At 38.2% G+C, this 27,492-nt stretch overlaps 1 protein-coding gene across 1 annotated transcript in view; it reads right to left on the bottom strand.

Moving 5' to 3' along the window:
- wdr36 (WD repeat domain 36) overlaps window positions 1–27,492 on the bottom strand; it is an 81,177-nt gene that overhangs the window by 11,289 nt on the left and 42,396 nt on the right. Inside the window, exons 11-21 of the mRNA XM_059969514.1 lie at window positions 26,333–26,416; window positions 25,216–25,370; window positions 19,957–20,071; window positions 12,272–12,437; window positions 10,068–10,176; window positions 7,668–7,747; window positions 5,635–5,742; window positions 3,479–3,576; window positions 3,110–3,255; window positions 2,575–2,694; window positions 1,980–2,061 (exon numbers count right to left, since the gene is read on the bottom strand). Coding sequence (XP_059825497.1) covers window positions 1,980–2,061; window positions 2,575–2,694; window positions 3,110–3,255; window positions 3,479–3,576; window positions 5,635–5,742; window positions 7,668–7,747; window positions 10,068–10,176; window positions 12,272–12,437; window positions 19,957–20,071; window positions 25,216–25,370; window positions 26,333–26,416 — 1,263 coding nt within the window. The remainder of the gene's footprint in view (window positions 1–1,979; window positions 2,062–2,574; window positions 2,695–3,109; window positions 3,256–3,478; window positions 3,577–5,634; window positions 5,743–7,667; window positions 7,748–10,067; window positions 10,177–12,271; window positions 12,438–19,956; window positions 20,072–25,215; window positions 25,371–26,332; window positions 26,417–27,492) is intronic.

The raw sequence follows: 27,492 nt of genomic DNA, 5'->3' as shown, positions 1-27,492 counted from the left end.
TTTATTACTTTTAATGCTTTTAATTCATGCATTATTTGCACCAAAGTTTTTTTATGTTTCCAATATCACCTCCAACTTCTTCCTGTTGCTCTTCTTTATTTGTCTCTTCATCTTCGTCTGATTTATCCAGAGAATCTGATTCCACCTCATATTCGCTTTCACTTTCAGTTCCGATCGTAGCTGGGATTTGTAGTTTGGGTTGCTCGTGTTTGCGCATGCCCCCTCCTTCACGCATGCGCAATTCCTGTTGCTCTTTTTTTTGGAAATGGTTGATGTTGCCACAGTTTCTTGTTCTGTATTGCTGGAAGTAAAGTCCACTTGAGCCCGGGGCTCTTTCATGGCAGCTGGCCTTGATTCTTTTCCAACTTGTGTTGTCTTCAAAGTAGTAGTTTTCTTCTGCTTCTGTTTAGGAGGCAGATCTTAAGACAATCCTGAGTAGTTTACAAGTAATTTTTAAGAAGTATTTACTAACTTTTCTTCACATAAACCTCATTTTACTGGTGTTTTTTTTTACAGGAGAGCTGGATTTCCACATCTCGATCCTACATCATCACGTGACATTCCCCCATGCCATCAGATTTCTGAATGGTCCATGAACAGTAGCTCACTATCTGTCTTTTGCACTAAATAGCTTTGCAACTTACAGTAATTTTTATGTCATTCACTGTACTGCTGCCACAAAGCAACAAATTTCATGGCATACATCAATGATAATAAACCTGATTCTGATTCTAAACTTTCATCTCAATAATGGACTCTAAAACCTTACTAACCATCAAGGTCAGACTAACAACACTAAAATTTTCTGTCTATTGCTTCCTTCAGACCACCCACAAGCAGTGTGAAAATTAAGGTACACAGAAAAAACTGAAATATGTTTGCTTGTGTTTGATAGGCAACATCTTGATAGAGAGCAAGCTGCTCCTCACCCAAGCTGGATGCACTAAGGGTGCACCCTGAGCTGAACTGGGGCAAGATGCTATTGACATTAATTTTATTTTTCTTGATCTGTGTTTCCTAATAAGTATTTCATCTAGGAGTTTGGCACTAATTTCGGTACAACTATTCTCTACAAGAGTCTGTACTGATCATGGTATTAATCCAAACTAAGCCCACCTGCCTGGTAATTGCCCACACTCTCCATTGCCTGCCATTTAAGTGCTAACTAAATGCCTCATATATTGTATCTGCTTCCACCAATTTCCCCTGCCAGTGCATTCCAAGAATCTACCACTCTGAAAAAATAATTGCCTCAAATCTCCTTTAAACTCTCCCTTTCTCATCCTAAAATCATGTCCTCTGATATCTGCTATCCCCTGTTGATGCCTCTCACAATTTTATATCAATCAGATCAACCCTTAGGCTCAAATGCTCCAGAGAAAATATTCCAAGTTAGCCCAACCTCTCCTTATCGTGAGAGAAAGAAATACTCATCTTGAAAAAGGTCACTTGAAAAATACAGAACTGAAATGACTGCCATGAGATCTGTTATGGAGAAACATGATTCTGCACTAAGTGAAGCAAACAGGTTATAATAACAAACCAACTATAGTTTACAGTCTTGAGATTTTGGGTGAATACAAAAACACTCCAACTGTCTACCACATCATATTCATTTGTATGCTAAATTCATAGCATATCCAAAAACAATTAATGCATTATATCTGCAGAAAATAATCTATGAAGATTTTGCCTTGCCTCCTTTAAAAAGCATCATTAACTGCACTACAGCTCAAGATCAAAATCTTAACAGATCAGTATCAGAGTAAAAACTATAAGATCATTAATGCCATGAATACATGACTAGTATTTGTAAGCAAATAGAAAGCAAAATCATTGAAGTTTTTTTTTCAGGCAGGCAGGAAAAACTTCACTTATCGCAACATCACTATCAGGAGCTGTATAGGATATAGGCAAAAAAAAATTTTAAATATCAAACATACCAAGCATATACAAAAAAATAAATGAAAGTTACTTACAATTATTGGTGTTTAGAGCACCTTCCAATTGCATGTAAAATTCTGTTTTTTGTGCCAGCACCCCCAAGTTTACCACTTTGGACTGAAAATACCAAATGATTTTGGAAAATTAAAAACAAAAGATCTCAACACACTCTACTGATTTTTGCACTGTACATCTTCATTTTGCATTAAATTCAATTTAAATGTAGAAATTATCATTTTGCCTTTGAAAATATAGATTTAGAACACATTTGTGAAACATCACACAATAGCCCTTATAGTTATTAATTTCAGAACCCTGTGCAGAATTCTAAAATGCAGATCATATTAAATCTTAACAACCCTCCATTTTTACTGTAATTTTTAAGCAATACATCTAATGTTCTGTTTATGATGGAATTAAGATGATTCTAACAATGCCAGAACAGACAGGAATTAATTTTACTGGTGGTCATCTCTTCTACTGTTGTGACATGTCCAAAGCAAGAAAATCTAAGTGATCAACTGATAAAAATTCTCAAAAGTCTCAGACACAAACTTTAGGGAGGCAGACATGAATAATGTTAACATCTCCTAAATGATTAGCAGTAAGATTTTTTTTTCTCCGTCATACCTGGTCCTCAGAACCTTGTTGTTCTGCAGCAGCAAAATGAGGCACAAGGCCAGGAATAGTTGGAATGAAGAAAGGAACAGATTTGGGCACCTTAGGTGGTTCCTTGGGTTTGTTCCTTTTCTGTAGATCAGCCAAACAAAACCCAATAAGTAATAAGAACACAACAGATAAAGTATTATTTTACAATTGTTATTAAGATGTTTTATTAAACACGTGACAATTTTAGTTTGATACATCATTTTAATTCAAAACATTCGCAGTTTTCAATTTGATTGCAAGTAATGAAAGTAATACTAATGATGGTCATTATTAAGGCAAATTCAAACATTCAAATAAAATTTAGGTGGTAAAATTCATGTATTAATTTACACCACATGAATGAACAGGATTAATATGGTAAATCATCAATGGCTTATGTGCACAGAAATCAAGGACACTTACTGAACCATTTTTTATGTAAAACCACCATAAAAATAATGCGTTTTAAACTATTCATTCAAGAAAATTTAGATTACTAAAGCAAATTATTTACTACCTTAATAATATCAAGATTAAGAAGATTTTTCCAGCGCGATTCTGGAAGCAAAGAGAGTGTCACCAACTGTTCTCCAAGTTGTTCAGATGATTCATAGTCTATCATCTGGCTTTCCACATCTGTTTCAATGTCTGATGTCTCCATATCTTAAAAAAAAGTTTCTCATGTTATTGATAAAACGATGCTAAATGTTAAAAATATTTTTTAACGTAACAGGCTATAGCTAGCTTATGAAAATGTAAACTTGCATGTTATCTTGAAAGAGAATCTTAAAAAAATAACATTAGAAGTTCTTCCACACATGTGATTTGTCACTTATAAAGCAAAACTTTCACTTAAAATATATCCTAGAAATGTAATATAATAAACCTTCTTGTTGACATGCTCCAGGAAGCATCGTCACAGTAGGTTGATAATCAGCAGGAAGAGGACGAAGGGAAATAATATTATATAGTGTTTTGTTGGACCTAAGGAAAAGAAAGAGAAAAAGACATTAGCATTCACCGTAAATCTCAATTAACGGAGCCAAATTCCCAAAATATTTACAAACTTTTTGTAAGGAAATTTCTTATTTCAAAGAATCTATTTTACCCATTAATATACGATTTCTTTGAATTTTATACATCTTTTTTAAAAAAAAACATGACATTGCGTTTCAGAGTACCCTTTAATACTTCACAATGAATTTCTTTTACTGGGTTAACCCTTGTGCTTAAACAGAGCAACCAGTTTTTAAAAAATAATCAACTAAGAACTCTTTGGAGGTGTTGACTGAGGTAAAACACAAGTATAGAATGACACTGCTTCATTTTTAGTACATATGTGGTTAAATGTGCTTCCATCTATAGAGAAAAACAAGTTTAATATATTTCAGTATGATCATTTCTATGTTTCACTCCCACACTTAACTGCATATAAATATTCTGAAGTAGATATAAGAAATAACTGTTCTTCCTTAATCAGGCATCCACCTTGATTCAGCTTTAGCTGAATGAGAAAAGACAAACACTTGAGCAACCAAAATCGATCAGTGATTCTCAAAAGGGGCGGTTATTGTCCCATGTGGGTGTTAGGGGAAATAGAAGTCAACCAGGGGTGTTTAAGATCCTTTGTTTCGGGGGGGAGGGGGCAGTAAGAAGCACCCTAACATGAGGCATGACCTGACCAACTATTAGTAGAGCAGGCACTTTCAAAAAAAAAAAGGATGAGGCACTGGAAGAACCATAGCTCTGCAGGTGGTGAGCACTTGACACAACGCATCTGAAACCTGGAAATCTCATCGGACCTCACCAACCAAATGTTATTGTGGATGCATAACAGGGTGCCCAACAAGGTGCCTGACTTCCAGCACTGAATGAGTTCATGCAATTTAACAGTCGGCAAGTCAAGTACACCCTCTCAAATTTCTCTACAGATCTATGAAAAACAGGTCAACCAATGATACAGTGCTGGCCCGAACCACATGTGAAATAGAGCTAAACAGTGAACTTGTCAACCACAAGGATTCCTCGAGGTGTTCAAAACTACCTCGGCTTCATATGTGTGGTTAAGAAACATCTTTAGGGATTATGCAGGAGATAAGTTCCATCCAGGATAGGATGCAAGAAATAATAGCAACATACTAGAAGTATCTAACAAGTCAGGCAGGATCCACGAGGAAACGATTGACACTTCAGATTAATAACTCTTCAATTTTCCAGCATGCCAAGGTGCTGTTCTTTTAAATTGGCCTAGCAGAGTGATACAGAACGTCATTGCTCCCAAGACTGAATACAAGAGAAAAAATGAGCTTGCAACTAGACTACTTTTAACTGAGTCATCAGAGTGGCAATTTACACATGCAAGATAGGGTTCTGGTCCTGAGGGTGGTTCATTGTTTAATTCCTGGGTGCAAATTCTGAAAAATAATCAGAGCTAATAACTTAAAAAGGCAGACATTCATAGTATTTTATGGCACTTGCAGGCCATATTAATACAGTGGAGTTTGCTGATTTTATTTTATGCTTCACATCCTCTGTGATCTAGATGTTGAAATGGTATCATATACTTAAAGATCCTTCAAGAAAATCGATGACATGACACCAACTCAGAAAAAATACCACTTCTGACCTCTTGGTTAGGTATACATCTAGTTTTACAATGTCAAATTTTAATTATCCCGAATTATTTTGAATTGTTATATTACACTGATATGCTAAATACATACAAGTATGAATTTTACTCATTTGATTAGTTTATTTGGTTTCTTATAGCATATGTAGGATTTGAAAGCTTATCGAATATCTTTGAGTATGTATGCAGCATTTAGTAATTACACAAAATAAAACCAATTTTGTCTTCCATTACAGGTAGTACTTTATCACATTCAAACGCAAGCTGTGTCTCATGTAACCTTTTAAACAACTAACAAAAATCTTTAATGATCACTGGAAAACTTGGAACATTTCAATACGCCCGAAAGTGGATCTGGAGAAACAGTCACAAATAATTAATGCTATATACTTATTCTGTAAAACCTAACCTACCAGAGATATATTCCCAAGTTATCAACATGAGCAGTAGCAAGGAAGTCTCCAGTGGGAGACATGGTAATACTGACAGCTGCTGAATCAAGTAAAAAGCAGTCCACGAGGCTGTGAAAACAGGAGAAATATTTTAAAAGATCATAGCACTTTATTTGATTCTAAAGTATTTGTAATTCATGTTTTGTCCGAAAGAGTATTACAATAAACTTGATTACAGAGGGTAAGAAATGCTATCAAAGCAACACCCATGTTTCCAAACAAGGACTGGTGGTTAACCAAAATATCAAAATTTTTTTGTAATATAGAATAAGGCGGCAACAAGAGAAAGGTAAAGCACTTCTTGCTTTATAAGTTGGCTAGTTTATTCAAGGGAGCAATAAGGTTAGTAGAGCGTTACTTTCCTCTCCTGTCAGATGTAGAGACCAGGAAACAGTCTAATGTCCCTGATGACCATGTCTGCAGGAAGGGTGTCCAGCTGTAGCTACTCTCAGATAATTTTGATTAGTTAGAGTGGCCGACAGACATTCTAAGGAGCATGCAGGAGGCATAAGTTTTACGAGTAAGAATGTTAAAGAACAGATCATATTAAAAATTCAGTTAGCTAGGTGGGTGACTACCAGGTGGGGTAGGCAGGTAGGCAGAAATCAACTGTGTTCGTCCCTGTCTAAAGCAAGTACTTCATTTTGAATTCTGTTAGGGGAGGTGGTCAAGAAGAGCATCACCTCTCACATGATATTGAATCTGCAGCCAGATCAGTGGCTGTACAGTGGTGTAGGTTAAGTTCTACGCAATAGTGATAAGAGACTTTAGTCAGGGGCATGGACAGGTGTTTCTATGGCCCGGAGAAAGATTCTAGTAAGGTCTGTTTCCAGGGTCAACTCAGGTATCTGAGGAAGCACAAGACATTTTGAAAGACAGAAGTCACAGTCAATATTGATTCTAATGACATTGACATAAGATCCTGCAAAGAAAAGTTAGGGAATTAAGTGGAAAATTTATTTTAAAAAATGACCTTTAGGGTGTAATCTCAAGATTACTTCTTGTGTCACTTACTAGCATTAACAGAAAGACAAACATGGTGCAGTTGACTGTGTGGCTAAAGAGATGCAAGAACCTTGAATAACAAAAGACGCTGTAAACTAAAAAGGAAAAAAAGCTTTTGTAAAGGTTTAATAAGATGCTATCAAAGAGGCCATCCAGTGCTCTTGGTGAACAGGACTGATCGATCGCTCATTGATATAGCATGGAATAGGTCCTTCTGGCCAAAGTGGCACATCACTCAGCAACCCAGCTACTTAACCCTGGCCTAATCATAGGACAATTAAAGTGACCAACTAACTAGTATGTCCTTGGACTGTGGGAGGAACCTGGTGCACACTCACAGGAAGGATGTACAAACTTCTTACAGAGGACAGTGATATTGAACTCCAAACTTAGACATCCCAAGCTGTAACAGCGTCACACTTAAAGCTACAATGTAGGATCACACAAGGATAGAAGAGTGAATCTGTGCCTGCGCCAGTGGATGTGGGCGAGATACTTTGTATTAGCTTTCATCAAGGAGAAAGGCATGGGGGATAACGAGATCAGGGCAAGGTCTGCTAACAATTGAGGCCACACTGAGATCAAGAAGCTGGCTGGGTAAGGTTTATTGAAGAATATTAAGGGGGTAAGTCCACAGAGCCTGGAAGGTTCTCTGTCAGGTTATTGAGAGAGGTAAGCAAATAAATTGCAGAGGCCTTAACAAAGATTTATCATCACTAGCCAATTATATTGCAGAGGGCAGAAGAGGTTGAGCAGAATACTTCGTGCATTATGAAGTAATGGATACTAAGAGAGGTTGAGCACAGTTGGATGTTTTCTCTGGAGTGTCAGAGGGTATATAGTCAAGAGTCTTTTTCCCAGGATGGAAATGTGGAAGAGAATGGGAAAGAGACATACACACAATGAGCTGAAGGGCTTGAACCTGCATTAACTGTCCTATGCTAAAAGTTTCTTCAGACTTTATTTCATAACCCTGTATAGCAACATACCAGCCTGATGGGAGATCCCAGGTCCGTATTGTACAGTCCATTGAAGCAGTAATTAACCACCGTCCGTCTGAACTAAAAGCCTTCAAAAAACACAATTACAGGTAATACTATTATTTCACATAATTTATGCTGTTATTATTCTATCAATGGAAGTTTTATTAATTTCAATAAGAAAAGTCCTGACCATTACCACAAGAAAATACCATAGGATATAGGAGCAGAATCAGGCCATTGAGTATGCTCCACCGTTTCATCATGGCTGATTCATTATTCCTCTCAGCCCCCTATAATGTTGCCTCAATGGAGTGAATTTTTGATTCATAACTCAGTGGAATTATTACCAGTGAGATGCCTATCTTTGTGCCAAAAATCTTACATTTTTACAGAGATGAGGTCATACTTGTAAAGGTGAAAACTCTGGGGCAAAAGCAGCCTCGGTCATTTTTGTGGACACAATATAAAACTAACAACATTTAAACTCTAGCAGATCTCTTTCACTACTTATTGTATTTTTTTTCTGTTGTGCTGTACTGCTGCCACAAAACAAAGTTTCATGATGTATGTCAATGATATTAAACCTGATTCTGATTCATCCATCATCCATGGAAAGGTTCAGCAAGGGCACCACCCAGGCACCAATCAAATCCAATCTCAATCAGCAAACTGAATTGCGCTGATGGCCAGCTCAGATCCACTGGCTTATTCAGGACTTCCTCAATACTAATCTAACACTGCACCATAAAAACAGCACTGAGTCCAGGGATGGTTTCTGGACATATTGACCTGAGGGGCCAGATAGGTTTCATTTCAAACCTCTCACTGTTCTCAAGCCATTATTTGAATGTCCAGAGAAGCTCCTATCATTTGACTACCAACCTTCATTAAAAAGCTAAGTAGATCTGAGTAGTTCAATTATAAATTTACAAACTTGTGTTTGAATAATTTTGAAAATGTTAACATTTTAATTTTAAATATATTTCACGTTAACAAAGGTTTTTGACCATCAGAGATGGTTACAGACCATGGAAAAAGACCTCTTATCAGCAAGTTCTGTGAGGTGCCATCATTGCTGAATGGAGATGGGCCTTCAACCTCTGCTGCCCGGGTCTGCTCATCCTTATCAACTACTTCATCTCATGATATGGCACAAATGATAATTGCAACTGCAAGCATTCAAGGAGGCAGAAACAAGGTCATTAAAGTGATCCAATCAAACCAAATTGTTACAAAACCCAAATTCCATAATGGAAACTGGCATTCTAATTAGATAGCGTATAATATTTTGGACACTTAATGTTTGGACAGCTCCAGTTGACCAGAACATCACAAGAAATATGAAGGCCATTCAGTCCCTTGGTTCTGCTCCACCATTCAATAAGAACATGGTGACTGCACATTTATGTCTTAAATACACTTCAAATGAGCCTCTACAGCTCTCTTGCATGGAGAATATGAAAGGTTTTCTATCCTCAGGGTGAAGGCACTTTTTCCTCATTTTGATCCTGAATGGCTAACTACTTACATTGAGAATATGACCCCTGCTTCCAGTCACCCATGGCAGGGGAAATATGCCTAGTTAACCTTCTTAATAATTTTGTTCACTTCAGAATCATTATTTGTCATTCACTTAAAATGAGTACAATATGGCCCATCTTGTAATTTTATATAAGGTGGGACTCTTACCATCCAGGGATCAATATAGTACACCTTTCCATCAGTCCCTAAATTGCAAGAATTTTTTTTTATCAGATAGGACAACAGACTAGTGCACAATATTTAATGTGCAGTCTCACCAGAGCTCTACATGCAGCAAGGCACCTCTACTCCTTCAAATTTCCTTGCAACAAAGGCCAAAATACTGTGATCCTTCTCACTGGCTTGTTGAACCTGCAAGTTAACACTTCATGCACGAGGACACCTGGTCTTTATGAAAACCAACACCCTTCCATCTCTTATATTTAAAAATACTCCTGCTTATCATCTTTTTTTCTACCAACTGGGCTGACCTCATAAGTTTCCACTTGCCTCACCCTTAATCATTTATTCAGCCTGAAAATAGTTATTTTACCTTTCAGCCTATACTGGCACCTTATCACCAGAAAACACTGGTATAGTGAAATCTATCTCCTCATCCAAATCTCCGAGGTAGATGACGAACAACCGGGAATGCAGCAAAGATTACTATGGCATCTTTCACCACAACACCAGAAAAAATATGAAGATGACCCAACCTGAAAATGACCTATTTATTCCTACTTGCCACAGATGCATTACCTCAATAGTAAAGTATAAATGGAAAAACAATTGTCATCATTCTGCCCGCTCTCTAAAGAGACACGACTTAGTAAGTGTTACATATGAATTTTACTAACAACAGCAAGGTAATTGATAATATCATACCATGTCATTTATTTGATTCTGATGGCCAGAGAATCTTCGCACAAATTTTCGTGTTTCACTGTCCATAACTGCTATCCTGAAATCATCCATAGCAACAGCCAACATGCCACTAGGAAAAAAAAATATGCAAACATAAATTTCAGAACTGTAACTTGTGAAAACAGTGAAATATAATATGAGGAACATTAGAGATATTTGCAATTGGAGATGCTTACAAGCCTCTAAACAGTGTTGATAATGTAGTGAATGGCATCAAATGAGAAGTTAGAGACGAATGTAACATGGATACAAAAAAATGGTAATACACAAACAGCTGGATAAATTCAGATTAGGTTGCATCTACTCAGAGGAACCAATCTGGATTGTAGCTTGGAGTAAGTAGGCAATGACAGATGCTAGAATAGAACCAGAGGAAAACGCTAAAAATTAAAAAGACAGGAGGATTTGGGGTTACAGCAAGAAAAGAGGTGGAATTGTGATGGATTACTGTTGGGACTAGGAGGACTGAAAGGAAAAAGGGAGGAGAAATGAAAAGAATATAGGCAGGAAAGGATCAAGTAGCCTTGCATGTCAACCAGATATACAGAAAATTTAAATTGCACAGCAATATGAAAAACCCAGCTTATCAAGAGAAGAGGAGGTTAGAGGACAATTAGCTATACTTAAAATGATATGACCTGAACTGCCAGATTTCTTATTTAAATCTATAGTAAGAGGTTAGAAGAATCTGTTGTTAAAATGAATGACGGACAGAACATATTGACGTCAAACAAGAAATCTGATTACTGGTTGAAAAAAGGGATTTAGGCTGAATGGGGGTGATCTTGTGATAACTAGCACCTAACCTTAAATGATGCTGTTTTTCCACTTATCATCCAGCACATTTTAGTGGGTGGCTGTACTTACACAATGGTTCTGACAGCTGCCAAGGATGAGGCTCAACCTCATCCCTCCAACCATTGAGCCTGACTCACTGGGCTACTAAAGTTTTAATAAATTTCAGTATTTGTTATATTGTTGATTTGCTAACCTTCAGAAACACATGTGTACTTCTACGTTCATTATGTACTGCATCATTTAATGTAGGTGAGCATCGTCTTTCCATGACCATGATTGGTCTTAGCAAATTTTTCTACATAAGTAGTTTGCAATTGGCTTCTTCTGGGCAGTGTCTTTTACAAGAGAGGTGACCATTATCAGTACTCTTCAGTGATTGTCTGCCTGGCGTCAGTGGTCACATAATGCCGGGGGGGGGGGGGGGGCGGTTGGTGGTGTGCTAAGCAGGTACTACACCTTCCCAAGGGTGACCTGCAGGCCAATGGAGGAAAGAAATGCCTTACACCTCCTTTGGTAGAGACACATCTCTACCCCACCACCCCAACCTGTATACTATTAAGCATGATAAACTAAAATTTCTTTTTATTGGTATTGATGTCACATGTACTAAGATACAGTGGAAGCTTGTCTTGCATATTGTTCATATAAATCAAATTATTACAGAGTGCATTGAATGAGAATAAGGTAAAATAATAATACAGAATAGTGTAAAAGCTACTGAGAGAGTACAAGTAATTCATAGATGGAGAAAATTTAAATTTAAGAGTAGAACAAATAGAGTAGAGGTGGATTTGCAGGAAGCAACTTGCAAAGTATCTCTACACTCTAGTGCCACTTTGAACCAACAAATAGGTTAAAATAAGAATAAAACACAAATAACAATTAAATGCATTTAAACTGAATACAATCATAAAAACTGAAGAAACAAAAGGTGGGGAATAGCCCATTCAGTCCATTAACTAAATTTAAAATTCTGTTCTACCTTTCACTTATTTTACCCTCCTCAGCAGTAACTATATCTAACTCTTTTCATCTTCTTACTGCTCTCGAAGCAACTATTTTATCCCACTGATTTCAATGGAGCCCAAGAGCTGGAAAAGTCTGCAGAGGTTTGTGCTGCCCCAGGATGAGATGATAGCACTGCAGGCAATACCGAATCCAGTTTAAGTTCAGTTAGACTTTGGGACATGCACAAAAAAAACAGTAAACCTGATAGAAATGCTAATGCTCTGTGGATGATCTACTCCTTAGTTAAAATCACTGGAAAGCCCAAAAAACGTATTTTAACATTGCTTTTCCATGAGACATCAAAATAATGAAATATAAAATTATGACAAAATTCAAGAAAACAATTAGACATTTCATACCTGTCTCTGTGTAGCAAAATGGTGATTGGTGATGCATCTAATGTTGTTGTATAAACCAACTGCTTTGATTTGAACTTCCAGAACTTGACTAGTTTATCTCCACCAGCTGTAATAGTGAGTTGATTTAGTCCATCGACAGCAACTCCTCGTATTTGGCCATCATGAGCTTAAATTGAAAGGAATTGTAATTAGTATTTTTGCATGACTTATGATCAGTATATTTAATTAGTTAAATTTGACAATACACAAACCACAATTATCCATTCATGTTATTCTTGATATAAATATGGCAAGAAGATGCTCACTGTACTGCTGAAAGTTGCAAAGCCCATCAACCCAAGTTCACACACAGAGAATAACAGAAAAAATAACAGAAGTAGCAAGGATTATTCAGTCCCTTATGCCCAGTCCCTCTTTCAAAGTTAAAGTAAACTTATTATCAAAGTACATATGTCACCATGTACTACCTAGATTCATTTTCTTGCAGCCATTTACAGGAAAATGAAGAAATAAAATAGAATTTGTGGGGAATAAAGCTATATACATGAACAACCAACATGCAAAAAACAAATTGTTATTTATTTTATTTATTGAAATACAGTGTGCAGAGGGTCCCTCTGGACCTTCGAGTCACGCTGCGCTGCCCAGCAACCCAATTTAGTCCATGGACAATTTACAATGACCAATTAACCTACCAACTGGCAGGTCTTTGGAATGTTCCATGCCAGTTCAGAAGCATGCCGACTGTAGGGTAATAACTTTATTTGATTATTGAGACATAGTACAGAACTGGCCCTATGAGCCATGCCACCCAGCAATCCTGATTTAATCCAAGCCCAAATGTGGGACAATTTACAATGACCAATTAACCTACCAACCGGTACGTCTTTGGAACGTGAAGGGCAACTGGAGCACCCAGAGGAAATCCACACAGTCAAAGGAGAATGTACAAACTCCTTACACACAGTGGCAGGAAATGAATTCCAATTGCTGGCACTGCAAAGCACTGTGCTAACCACTACACTACAGTGCCACTCTACTCCTGAACCTAGTGGCGTGGGGCCTAACACTCCTGCATCTTCTACCCGATGGTAGTAGCAAGAAAAGAGCATGGCCTAAATGGCAGGGGCATCATCATTCAATAAGATCATAGCTAATCAGTATAGCTTTCTTGCACTGACCCTATATCCCTAATTCCATTAATGTCTAAAAGTCGAGTCATCACTTTCTTGAATATAATCATACTTGGTGGGTGGAGAATTCCAAAGACATACTGTCTTCCAGAAGTTCCTTCCCATCTCTGCCCTTACTCAGAAAACTTAAACCATGATTTTAAACACACACTAATCTGTGGTAACATTATCCCTACATCCACCCTGTCAAAAGTGCCATGAGAACTTTATACATTTCTCTTCTCATTTTCCTATATTGCCAGGTTTACTCTGCTCATGCAAAACCGATCACCCCAGGAATCTGTTTGGCAGCTCTTCACTGCATTCCCTGAATTGCATGCATATCCATCCTCGGAAAGCAATACCAGAGCCATGCATAATACTCGCCATACACTTGCACTAGGGCCTTTGTTTTTACAATGTGAGCAAAATATCACAACTCTTCCAATGAATAACATACTATCTTCCTTGCTAAGACCATGCTGGGTCTGAAAGTTAACTGTGAATCACTCAGTTTCCTCTGAATACTAATACCTTTCAAACATTCAAGAGAAAGTGTACAGACACAGGCCTGTATCAGAAAACCAGGTATGATTTGCAGAGGGCTATTTCAAGAATGAAGAGACAATTTCATATGAGGTTGGAGTCAACATCGGATGCACAGCAACTCTGCAAGACATTTACTTCCTACAAAGCAAAACCCAATTGCATGAATGGCAGCGATGCTTCACTAGCAAAAGAACTCAACGACTTCTATGCACGCTTTGAAAGGGAGAACACAACTACAGCTGTGAAGATCCCTGCTGCACCTGGTGACCCTGTGATTTCCGTCTCAGAGGCTGATGTTAGGCTGTCTTTAAAGAGAGTGAACCCTCGCAAGGCAGAAGGTCCCAATGGAGTATATGGTAAGGTTCTGAAAACCTGTGCCAACCAACTGGCGGGATTATTCAAGGACATTTTCAACCTCTCACTGCTACTGGCAGAAGTTCCTACTTGCTTCAAAAAGGAAGGAAACAATTATACCAGTGGCTAAGAATAATAATGTGGGCTGCATTAATGACTATCGCCTGGTAGCACTCACATTGACAATGATGAAAAACTTTGAGAGGTTGGTCATGACTAGACTGAACTCCTGCCTCAGCAAGGACCTGGACCCAATGCAATTTGCCTATCGCCACAATAGGTCAAAGGCAGATGCAATCTCAATGGCTCCCCACACGGCTTTAGACCACTTGAACAACACACACACCTACATCAGGATGCTGTTCATCCACTACAGCTTAGCATTTAATACCACCATTCTCACAATCCTGACTGAGAAGGTGCAGAACCTGGGCCTCTGTACTTCCATCTGCAATTGGATCCTCGACTTCCTAACCAGAAGACCACAGTCTGTGTGGACTGGTAATAACATCTCTTCCTTGCAGACAATCAACACTGGTGCACCTCAGGGGTGTATGCTTAGCCCACTGCTCTATTCTGTATATACACATGATTGTGTGGCTAGGCATAGCTCAAGTATCATCTATAAAGTTGCTGACGATATAACCATTGTTGGTAGAATCTCAGGTGGTGACGAGAGAACGTACAGGAGTGAGATATGCCAACTAGTGGAGTGGTGCCGCATCAACAACCTGGCACTCAACATCAATAAGATGAAAGAACTGATTGTGGGCTTCAAGAAGGACAAGACGAAAGAATACATACCAATCCCCAGAGGGATCAGAAGTGGGAAGTGGAGAGAGTGAGCAGTTGTAAGGTCTTGGGTGTCAAGATCTCTAAGGATCTAACTTGGTCCCAACATATCAAAGTACTTATAAAGAAGGCAAGACAGCAGCTATACTTCATTAGAAGTTTGAAGAGATTTGCCATGTCAACAAATACACTCAAAAACTTTTATAGTTGTACCGTAGAGAGCATTCTGACAGGCTGCATCACTGTCTGATATGGAGAGGCTACTGCACAGGACCAAAAGAAGCTGCAGATGGTTGTAAATCTAGTCAGTTCTGGGTATTAGCCTGCAAAGTACACAGGACATCTTCAGGGAGCAGTATCTCAGAAAGGCGACGTCCATTATTGACCTCCAGCACTGAGGGCATGCCCTTTTCTCACCGTTACCATCAGGAAGGAGGTACAGAAGCTTGAAGGCACACTCAGTGATTCAGGAACAGCTTCTTCCCCTCTGCCATCTGATTCCTAAATGGATATTGAATCTTAAAACACTACCTCATTTGTTTAAATATACAGTATTTCCGTTTATGCACATTTTAAAAATCTAATCAACATACGTAAACTGCAACCGATTTATTTATTTATTTATTATTTCTCTGCTAGATTGTGTATTGCATTGAACTGCTGCTGCTAAGTTAACAAATTTCACGTCACATGCCAGTGATAATAAACCCGATTCTGATTTTGACCAAAACTACCAACTACACTCTCAGAGACAAACTTCAGCTTCCATAAAAGAAGGAAAAAATATCTTGGAGTCAAATTTATTGGAATCAGATATCATTCCCAAAATGTTGCTTATTGCAAATATTTCAGATTGAAGTTAGAAAATGTTAAAATATTTTATTGCCCTGTATAATTGTTTACAAACTATTTTATTCCTAAACTGGACATTGTTATTATCGGTAGAACTTTAGTATATCATGCTGATTTTATTGCCAAATTTCATTAACTTCTTTTATAAACATTTAGTAATTCTGAAGATACTGGAAATCTAAAGCAAAACACACAAAATGCTGGAGGAACTCAGCAGGTCATGCAGCATCCATGGAAATGAATCAATGGTTGATGTGTTGGGCCAAGACCCTTCTTCAGGACTGCAAAGGAAGTGGGAAGACACCAGAATTTTAAAAAAGGTGGGGGAAGGGGAAGAAGGCTAGCAAGAAGGTGATAGGTGAAGCTAGTTAAGTGGGAAAGGTAAAGGGCTGGAGATTAAGTAATTAGATAGGAGAGGAAAGTGGATTACAGGAAAAAAGCAAGGATGGGGGGCACCAGGGTGAGCTGATAGGCAGGTGAGAAGAGGCAAAAGGCCGGAGTGTGGAATACAAGAGGGGAGGGGGAGATTAATATTTTTTTAACCAGGGGAAAAAAAAATCAACATTCATGCCATCAGGTTGGAGGCTACCCAGACTGAATACAAAGTATTGCTCCTCCACCCTAAGGGTGGCCTCATCAAGGCACAAGAGGAGGCTATGGATCAACATGTTGGAAAAAGGGGAACAGGAATTAAAATGTTGGGCCACTCGGAAGTTCTGCTTTTGGCAGATGGAGCAGAGGTGCTTGATGAAGCAGTCCCCCCAATTACGATGGGTCTGATGTTGAAGAGGCTGCATTGGGAGCACCAGATATAACAAATGACCCCAGCAGATTTGCAGGTGAAGTGTTGCCTCATCCAGAAGGACATTTTAGGGCATTGAATAGAAGTGAGGGAGAAGGTGAATGGGCAGGGATAAGTGCCTGGAGGGAAGGGAGTGATCCCTGCGGAAAGTGAAGGGGGGGGGGGGGGGGAATATGTTTTTGGTGGTAGAAATGGCAGAACTTGCAGAGCATCTATGGAGTTCCACTTGGGCTTCTACTCTCTGACCTGATACCAGAATTAATTGCAAACTTGGCTGATTTGAAATAATTTATTTTGGCAAGTTAAAAGGTGTTCAATTATGATAAAATAACCTAGATTAGGCATCTTTGTTTTCAGATATTCATTCAAACAAACATATTTTTAAAAAAAACAAAGGGCTCACAGGCTGAGCTTGCATTTAATTGCCTATTACATCATTAGGGGATTCTTCTGCATGGGTATACAATGGCAAGAATGCAAATATATTTAAACTGAGCAATCCAATGACTTGGACTTGGTTCAAAGTCTAATCTTGGTTCAAAGGCTAATCATGCAAAGGCAGTAATTGAAATGTCACATTAGATTAAATGTTTCTAATTCTCAGCTGGTCACTGTGACCACACCTAGATAGAAGAATGGAAAAGAACAACACATCTTACTGGGCTACTGGCATTCTGCAATCATTGTCTACTGTCTATTGATTAGCCTATACATCATAGTTTGAATCAAATTTGTGCCATTGTGTACCCACACAAAGGAATCTCCTTCACTTTATTGTAAAAAAAAGCCAAAATTTTAACAAAAGTTAAATATGAGATTTGGCAACAAGTTTTTTGAATTACTTCTCTAATTTGTTAAATTGAATAGATGTGTGCCCTTTACTTCAATGATATATTAGATGCTTATCATTTAGTACAATAGGATTACCAGCATCTGTAGAGTAAGTGTTTTACAGATGCCAGTAATCTGTATCAGAATATTCAGAAAGGGAAGAAGTTGGCACAAAAACAAAATACTTCAAATTAAAAAAACTACTTTTATATGTCTTATAAACAGATTTAAGATTTTTTTTAAAGCTTTGAATCAACAGAATGGTAAAATTAGTTCTATTTCCCCCCTTTTAAACAATGGCTTTGTAGGTTTCAATTGAGAACTGCAAAATCTACTCTTCTTCCTACACTAAAGTAAAAATTATCATTTTGAAATGATACCCCATAAAGTTTAAATATAGAGAATAAGACTTTTAATGTACTTGCTGCCTACTTAAATGTCAGACTACAGATGATTCAATTCTTCAAAATGTTTATGCCAAAAATGCATATTTTGTACAACACTAAGTGAGAAGGCTATAACTAGTGATTTGACATTACACCCTATCCTTGTTATATGCATCTTCAGACAATGTGGATTCACAGTTATGCGTCAAACCTATTTCTACCAACTTCTCCTTATATGTGTCCAAAACTCTCAGTTATGCGAGGCTGCTGGGACGACAGGCACTGCTTTCCCGCCACTACAAGTCAGATGCGCACGCCTCACAGTCTCACATTGGTTTTGGCAGCGTGTGGATGTGTGATCTTACGCTCTTAAACTTTTGTTGTTATTACCTACAGTGCACTAATTTTGTGCTTGAAATATTTAACCATGCTTCCTAAACGTCCATGGCAGAGAACTGCTTTAACACTTGAAAAAAAGTTGAAAATTATGAATAGGACTGCATCAGGTGAAGGTAACACAGCTCTGGGACGCTACTTCCCATTCATCCTAACATAACAGTGCGTTTCCTGCCACCTGACACAACATTGCTGATTCAACCACTCGACCAAAGTGTGATATCCACATTCAAGGTGTATTTTTTACGGCAAACTATCTCTCAGATGCTGCAAGCAACAGACAATTTTGAAGATCCCAAGAGTTTACCAACAGTGAGGGAATGGTGGAAGCCCTTCAACATCAGACATGTCAAGAACAACATTGATGAATCCTGGAAAGAGGTCAGGTCTTCCACTCTCAGTGGAGCGTGGAAATCAACTTGGGCGGAGTGTGTGAACACCCTCAAGGGGTTTCCTGTCTTCACTGCAGCTGTCCAGGATTGCATGGCCCTGGGCCGTAAAAATTGGTGGGGAAGGATTCTCAGATCTTGAGACTGCTGACGTGGTAGAACTCCGGAATTCTCATGATGAAGAAATAAGTGTGGATGACTTTCCACATTTATAACAGACTGAAGGTGATAACAACGCTGAAGAAGAAAGTGCCGACTTGCAGGTGAAGGATTTTATGGTGAAGCAACTGACAGAATTTTTTAAGGCGGTGGAACACCTGGCACAAACGGCAATGGACGTGGACCCAAGTTTAGAACGGAGTCAGCATTTCAGTCGCTCCCTGCGGACAATTCTTCTTCCCTACAAACAAATTTATGCTGAAAGACAAAACGCTGCCAAGCAAACAACTCCCACCACTTTCTTCAAACCGGTGTCATCTCCCTCTGCAGGCAGTTTCCATCACTCCTTCCTGTTCTTAATGATCCTGAAGACCCACAACCATCCACCTCATCATGTAAAGTTGCCCGACACCACTGCACAACCATTCATCTCCCGGAGCCAACATACCTGCCACTGTTGGTGAGTACTGTACACCCTAATATGTTAACTTTCTATGATTTATTATGATGAATATTAAATTGATGAAATATAATACGAATGTTGTCTTGTGACACTGCTTTTGTGTCGTATTGGTATGAAAATGTGAATAAATTACAGATAAAACATATTTAGGAAGCCCTCCAGAATGCATTCCTATTTTCTCCATTTGAATAATTATTCACATTATGCATTTTCCATACTATGCATCCACTGCAAGGAATGTATCCCCTGCATATAATGAGGATAGGGTGTACGATATAGCTATATTTAAAATTTGGGATCATCCTCAATTTCCACATCTCATAATAGAGCAGACAATTTATTAACACAAACATAAAATATTAGGTCAGGCATGTAGAAATGGGCTTAACATTTCAGGTTAATGACTTTTCATTAGATACCATCCGACTGAAGTAATTAAACATTTTGTGTTTATTTTTAATTTCAGGATTTCCAGCATCAGTCTCCCCCTTCCTGATTACTGAAAACTTTTTATGTTTTTATCCTCAACTTCATATTTACCTTTGTTTTCACCATATTGTCCTCTGTGGATGCCCGATTGCATATTATACACGTCCACGTGGCCTGTAGAAAGGCCAACAACAGCAAAATTTCCACAAGATGTTATATCCACAGCCTAAATAAAGCAACAAAATTTCTTCATGAAGCAACTGAGTTTTCTTTAAAAATCCATTCACACAAGAATGAAATACACAATAGGTTTCTGGAAGCTAATATAGGATGCAGACTTTCATCATTACATTTTTGATTACTTAGGTTTGTCAAGCTTCTTTAAAGAGTTCAAGCAACTTTGATTAATACATTGCAATTTCCATCCCTTCTGTAAAATTACTTCAACGTCCAAATATTTTTATTAGTTTCTGCATACAGAGTACAAGATGATATATATTATAAGTCAAAAGAAAAAAATAGTACCAAATACATTGCATTAAAAATACTGTTACAATCACAAAACCCTGTATTCATAAAATTTAAATTAAATTGTAATATTGAAATATAATAATTTTGTTATACAGAAAAAAATCTAAACCCACCACCAAAGTCAGAGTTGTTAGGTAAAGCAAGAAAAAAATGGAGAAAAATACCCTTATCATATAATAAAATATATTAGCAGCCACCACCTGTACTTTTACAACAAATCAAAGGTTTTGAAAGTAACTCAAAAATCATCCCCACAACATATAAAAGTCTTGGCTAGATTCAAAAAAAATGAACAAAGGATCTTCTCTAAACTTAAGCATGACATAACATCCCATAACCACTGAACATGAGTAGGCGGAACAGCATCCTTCCCATTAAGCAAGAGAGCCCTCCTAGCTATAAGAGAAATAAAAGCCAAAATATGTAAACCAGGTGTCTCCAAAATAAAGTCTTTTCCTCCAACAATACCAAATGATGCGGTCAAAGGGTTAGGTTTAAAATTTACTTTGAAAAGTACCGAGAAGGTTTGGAATACTTCCTTCCAGTATCTTTCAAGGCTCAGACATGTCCAAAACATGTGAATTAATGAAGCTTCTCCATTATTACATCTATCACAGAAAGGAGATATATCTGAATAAAAGCGAGATAGCTTATCTTTTAGACATGTGAGACCTATGAACCACTTTAAATTGTAAGAGGGAATGATGGGCACATAACAATGAAGTGTTAACCAATTTAAAAATTTCATTCCCTCAGAAATTGAAGTCTCTAAATCTTGTTCCCAAAGATTTTTAATTTCATCTATAGGAGCGTTTCTCATTCCTAGCAACATACCATAAATATTGGATATTGAACCATTATAAAAAGGTTTCAAATTAATTTTTTTAACTTATTTAAACAGAGGCATCTCTCTCATTGTTCCAAAAAATGGTTCACCTCCTGTGCATGCTACTTTCTTTATTCCAATGTGAGCCCCAGTTCAGTCTTCAACTGGGAACATGGTCCCAGCACTTCAGTGTGGACAATGTAGTCACAATGCACACAGAACCACTTTCAAAGTCAGTGATCCAAGATCATAAGGGCCGTCAGTGCGGTCAAAGCCTATTAATATTATGACCATCTTTGACATTCATAAGTATTCAATAACAATCAGCATATATAAAAACATTAAAAATAACTTACTGGGGGACAAAACAGGAGGTCACTTAGACTCTCTATCCTACCACATAATTCCATAAGATTATTGGTGATCTTCCACATTTAATGCAATTTCCTTTTTTTCCCATCAAATTTCCTCTATTTTGTTAACACCCTGAAATCTACTTTAAAAGTGATCAATTACCAGGCCCCGAGACTCTCTACAGGAAGAATTCTATACTGTTAAAGAAACAGCTTAGTGAGGTATCTCTAAATCCTCAATTCAAAGCGGAGTTCCAATGGAAATGAACACATCAATGGGTTATATTGGCAGGAAAATACATTCATACTCAGTGGCCACTTTGTTAGGTACACCTGTTCGTTAATGCAAACAACTAATCAACCAATCATGTGGCAGCAACTCAATGCATAAAAGCAGGGCCAAGAGGTTACCAGCCCAGAAAGCATTTCCATGTATTGATTGCACCAACTTGGAGTTGGTATATCACAGAATTTGATCCAGAAACATTACACGATAGCTGAAATTCTCAGTGAAAAACAAGCTCAATCCCACTCCAAGAGATTATAAGGAGATCAAAAGAAAGTCCACAACTACAAAGAAAATTTAACAAAGCAGATTATGAATTTAGGTGAAGTCTCAGGGGTATAGATTTAGGATGGAGATGAGGGGTAAAGGCATTTCCCATTGAGTACTGAATCAATAGAATTCTTTGCCAAAGAAGGTAGTAGAACCTACCTCATTAGAAAGTCTTAAAATACCATTACATAGAGTTTTAGCAAAGAAATGAATGATTATGAGATAAAGGCAGGTCGGTAGAGCTACAGTAAATACACAGCCAGATCAGTCATGATCTTATTGAACGGTAGAGCAGGACCAACAGGCCAAATTGCCTACTCCAGCTATTTATGTTTTACAAAGAGTTCTTTTACTAGTTCTCTGCAACTCCCCCCCCCCCCCCCACCCATGTTTCCCACATCCAAAGAGTTATCTAGATATTTTCAAACTATAACTATGGAAGATGAATCATGTGTATAGAAGATGAAATTGCTTGAAGAAATAAGTAACAAATTCTTGGCAGGAATTGAAGAATTAAACAGTTGCCAGGAAATAAAGGGTAATTATACAGAACTAACAATCTTGTGCATACAAGGAAAAAAAACACACGCACCTAACAGGATGCAGAAAGTTTGATAAATTGTATTCTTGCCCAGCTTGCTATGACTGGTTGCATACTAGTTTCCACTTTTATCTGACAGCATAAGATTTAAATAATCAATGATGCAATGATCATTTCATATACCATTTTAGATGCTCCGATTCTAGCTGGGGAATTAAAAACAGCATTCACAACTGAACAAGATAATAGTGGAAAGACCTGGGAGAATGATCATGTAAGTTGACCATATGAGACCACATTTTGGTAGTGGACCGAAGACAGAATGACGAAGGTTTTCATCCCATCACTTGCCTAACATTCAAGTCCTTTGCCTTCTGACCCCAAAAGAAATTAATCTCAATTTAATGCAGGTCAGAATTTGAAGTGCACAGCCTTGAGACTACAAGGAACAATATATATCAGAATTCTTTAGGATAAATCCTTTAGTTATAAACAATGCAATATAGTAGTTTATTCTTCTGTGAATTTTATTTAACTTTATTCTACAAATTAATTTTTATGTTTGACAATTCTGCCTCATACAGGAAAATATTGAGGTAGATATGGGTAATCAAAATATTTATTGATCAGATTAATGATGATATTAAACATTATGTAAAAACATATTACATCACTGTCAGACATCTCCTTTTACCCCTTGAATAGGACTGCACTGAGGAGTGAGCACTAGGCCATTGTCTCCCACACCATCATTGACCTTATTAACTCCAAGGATCTCCCATCCACTGCCACCAACCTCATAGTTCCTTCACTCCGCACCTCCAGTTTCTACCTCATATCCAAGATCCACAAAGCTGCTTGTCCAGGAAGACCCATTGTTTCTGCCCCATTGAACTCATATCTGCAATACCTCAACTCGGTTTTAGACCCCCTGATTCAGTCCCTTCCTACCCTCATCCATAACACTTCACACGCACTTGATCCTTTCAACGAGTTCAAGTTCCCTGGCCCTCATTATCTTATTTTCACTATGGATGTCCAGTCCCTATACACATCCATCCCCCAACAGGAAGGCCTCAAAGCTGTCCGTTTCTTTCTGGACACCAGACCCACCAGTTCCCTTCCACCACCACTCTCCTCTGTCTCGTGGAACTGGTTCTCACTCTCAATAATTTCTCCTTCAGCCCCCCCCCCCCCCCACTTCCTTCAAACAAAAGCTGTAGCACGGGCACTCACATTGGTCCCAGTTATGCTTGTCTTTTGTTGGCTACATGGAACAGTCTATGTTTCAAGATGACTGCATTGTCGCTGCTTCGTGCACCATGTAGAGCCTGTTGACTTCAATTCTGATTCCAACTTCCACCCTGCCCTGGTTTACCTAGTCTATTTCCAACTCCTTCTCGATTCTGTCTTTCTCTGGAGACAGCTTATCTACTGATATCTTTTATAAACCCACTGATTCTCACAGTTACCTGGACTACAACTCTTCCCGCCCTGTTACTTGTAAGTATTCTATCCCCTTCTCTCAATTTCCCTTCCTCCACTATTTATGCTGCCCTCATCAGCATCTCTTCCATTTTGTGCACATCTGTCCTCACCCCATCCTCCAGCCACCCCACCAGGGATAAGGTTCCTCTTGTCCTCACCTACCGCCCCACCAGCCTCCTCATCTAGCACATAATTTTCTGTAACTTCCACCAGCTCCAACAGGATCCCACCACCAAGCACATCTTCACCCCCCCCCCCCCCCAACTTATTGTTTTCCCCAGGGATTGCTCTCTATGTGACTCCCTTGTCCATTTGGCACTCCCCACTAATCTCCCTCCTGACACTTATCCTTGCAAGCAGAACAAGTGCTACACCTGCTAGTTCACTACCACTCAGGGTCCCAACAAGTACTTCCAGGTGAAGAAACACTTCACCTGTGAGTCTGTTGGGGTCATCTATTGTATCCAGAGCTCCCTGCGTGGCCTCCAGTATATCGCTGAGACCCAACGTAGATTAGGTAACCGCTTTGCTGAGTACCTACACTCTCCTGGTTTCACCTATCACCTACTACCTTGTATTTCTTCCTCCACTCCACCAACTTCTTACTTTGACTTCTCCCCTTCTTTTCCAGTCCTGATAAAGGGTCTTGTCAACTGTTTATTCTTTTCCATAGACGCTGCCTGGCTCCTCCAGCATTTTGTATGCACTGCTTGGATTTGCAGCATCTGCAGATTTTCTCATTTGTGATTGGATTACATTACTTCCAATGGCCTTTTGAACTTAATTAGCAAATGGGCAATTGAGCAGATATCTCAGTTTAGACATAACCTGGGCAGCTAATTGCTAGATTATAATTAATGTCAATGCTGTTGCATTAAGGGGCACAAACAGTACTCCAAATAAATGTTTGATCATTATGCAATAATGTAGTAAAGGTACAGTTGGTGAAGTCATTTTAATTTGTGCATGGTTTCACAATCATCTAGCTGTCTGAACTTGCTCTACACAATTGCATCAACTTGTTATGGATACAGGAAGCTAGTTGAACTGGAATAAACAGTGTAAAAATACATACTGTGGCATAAACGTTCTGGTCGTTCCCTTTCTTAAATCTTGGAGGCTCAAATTTGTGTGCTCCCATTGAGGTTTTCTGGTAGTTCCATGTTGTACTGATTAGGCTTCCTTGATGACAAGCAATAATTCCATCCCAATCACTCTGACGTGCAGTTTCTACCATAAACATTCAGAATAAATTCATTAGTTACAATGGAAACATATTCAAAGATAAAAATACAAATACAAAAATTATTTGAATGTTTTTGAAGTTACTTGTAAGAAGCTTCAAAGACATTCAAACACAGTAAAGGACATACACTGTACTTCAGAGAATATTATTTCCAGGACAGATTACAATTACAATGAAAGCACAGGAGTGTGTCTACTTTCTCAGAAGTTTGCAAAGATTCAGCATGACATCAAAACTTGGATCAAACATTCGTCGACGTGCAATGGAGAGTACATTGACTGGTTGCATCAGAGTCTGGTATGGAAACACTTATGCCATTGAACAGAAAAGCCAAAAAAATGTAGTGGATGTGGCCCAGTCCATCACTGGTAAAGCCCGCCCCACCACTGAGCACATTTGGACAGAGCACTGTGGCAGGAAAACAGCATCCATCATCAAGCACCTCTACCACCAAAGCCATGCTCTCTTTTTGCTGCCTTCAGGACTCACACTGCATGGTTCAGGAACATTTATTACCACTCAGTTAGCAGGCTCTTGAACCAGAGGGAATAACACCAGTCAATTCCACTCGCTCTATCACTGAACTGCTCTCACAACCTATAGACTTCATCTCATGTTTTCAATATCGATTGCTTATATATATATTTTTTTTTTCTCTTTTGTATTTGCACAGTTTGATGTATTCTGCACATTGGTTGTTTATCTGTCCTCTTGGGTGCAGCCTTTCAATGAATCTATTGCGTTTCTTAGATTTACTGTGTATGACCACAAGAAAATGAACCTCAAAGCTGTATATGCATATACATACTTCCAGCTTTACTTTATATAACAATTTACCAACTAAATTTTGGAAAAGGTCAAAGTTCTAACTCCAAGCATTCAAGCAGTAAGGCCAATCATCCCATCCCAGATCAGGAAAACAGTATTTGAATTGTTATACAGTTACCTGAAGCAAATGTAGTAATTGGAGGTAGATTCATTAATTCATAATTCACCCCTCTGGTTTTAATTTTCTTTTTGTTCATACGCCCTTAAAGAGACAAAAAAAAAGTTATGAAATCTCCAACTGCATATTTCTAAAGAGAAATAATACCATATATTAACTCAGCTACTAATCTGACCCATTCTTCCTTTCACATTCATCTTTGGCCAAGAAGTCAAGTAACTGAACTGTAAATAAGGAAAGCCATTTGGTCCTTCAAGTCAGAGGATCAATGACATATACAGCCAACTATGTCTCTCATCTAGTGGGAGCTCCTTTCTAAATGTTGATCATTCTGTCTGAGCAACATTTCCAGTATCAAATGTGACAAAATACTTTAGGCCTGAACTACTTCTGATTATATTTCAGATTCCGGCATCTGCAGATTTTTTTTAAGATCTTAATCTGCTTTCTTATGCTAATCACTGTTTAAAGTAATGCTTTATAATTTAATCAATTAATCCATCATTCTGCATGCAATAACATTATTGTTCAGTAGTGTACTTTTCAAGATGATAAAGCCATTGTTGTTGCAATGAAGGTCTACTGTTCTTAGGAAACAATCTTGACTGAATACCTTCCTCCAGCAATTACTTAGGTAATATAGAATAGAAGTGTACTCTGGAGCATTCCCCCATCAATTTCCTTCCTCGGTATTATTCAATTATGAAATAACACACCACTTGGCACTATTTCCAACTTCCATTTACAAGGGATGGACACACAGTCTTTCCGAAGGAAAATTGCAGAAATTATTTTAAAGCACAAATTGCACCTTTTATGCAAAACTTACCAAATTAATATTTTGCAGATACATAAACTGTTTACCCGGGATCCTTATGACTTTGGTTGTGAAAATTTTCCATAAACCTACTCAACATTCCTGACTCCAGTCTAACGGACCTGCAACCTCAACTCGGGCGTACCCTCGGCCTACAATCCACACTCCTGCTTCTGGTCACACATCCAGTTTGCACTCTGGACTCCTAGCTCACCTTCTGAATGAATGAATGAATTAAATGCAGGTTCCTCAGTTTGAAAACAATTAGAATTGAAGTATAAAGTCCAAAATACTTCAAAAGCACTCTATCAAACAATGTTTGAGTTGAGACACAAGATAATAA

Source organism: Hypanus sabinus, chromosome 5 (assembly GCF_030144855.1).
Source record: "Hypanus sabinus isolate sHypSab1 chromosome 5, sHypSab1.hap1, whole genome shotgun sequence".
NCBI lineage: Eukaryota > Metazoa > Chordata > Chondrichthyes > Myliobatiformes > Dasyatidae > Hypanus > Hypanus sabinus.
The sequence above is the reverse complement of the archived record's forward strand: the minus strand, read 5'-3'. Positions and strand labels throughout refer to the sequence as shown.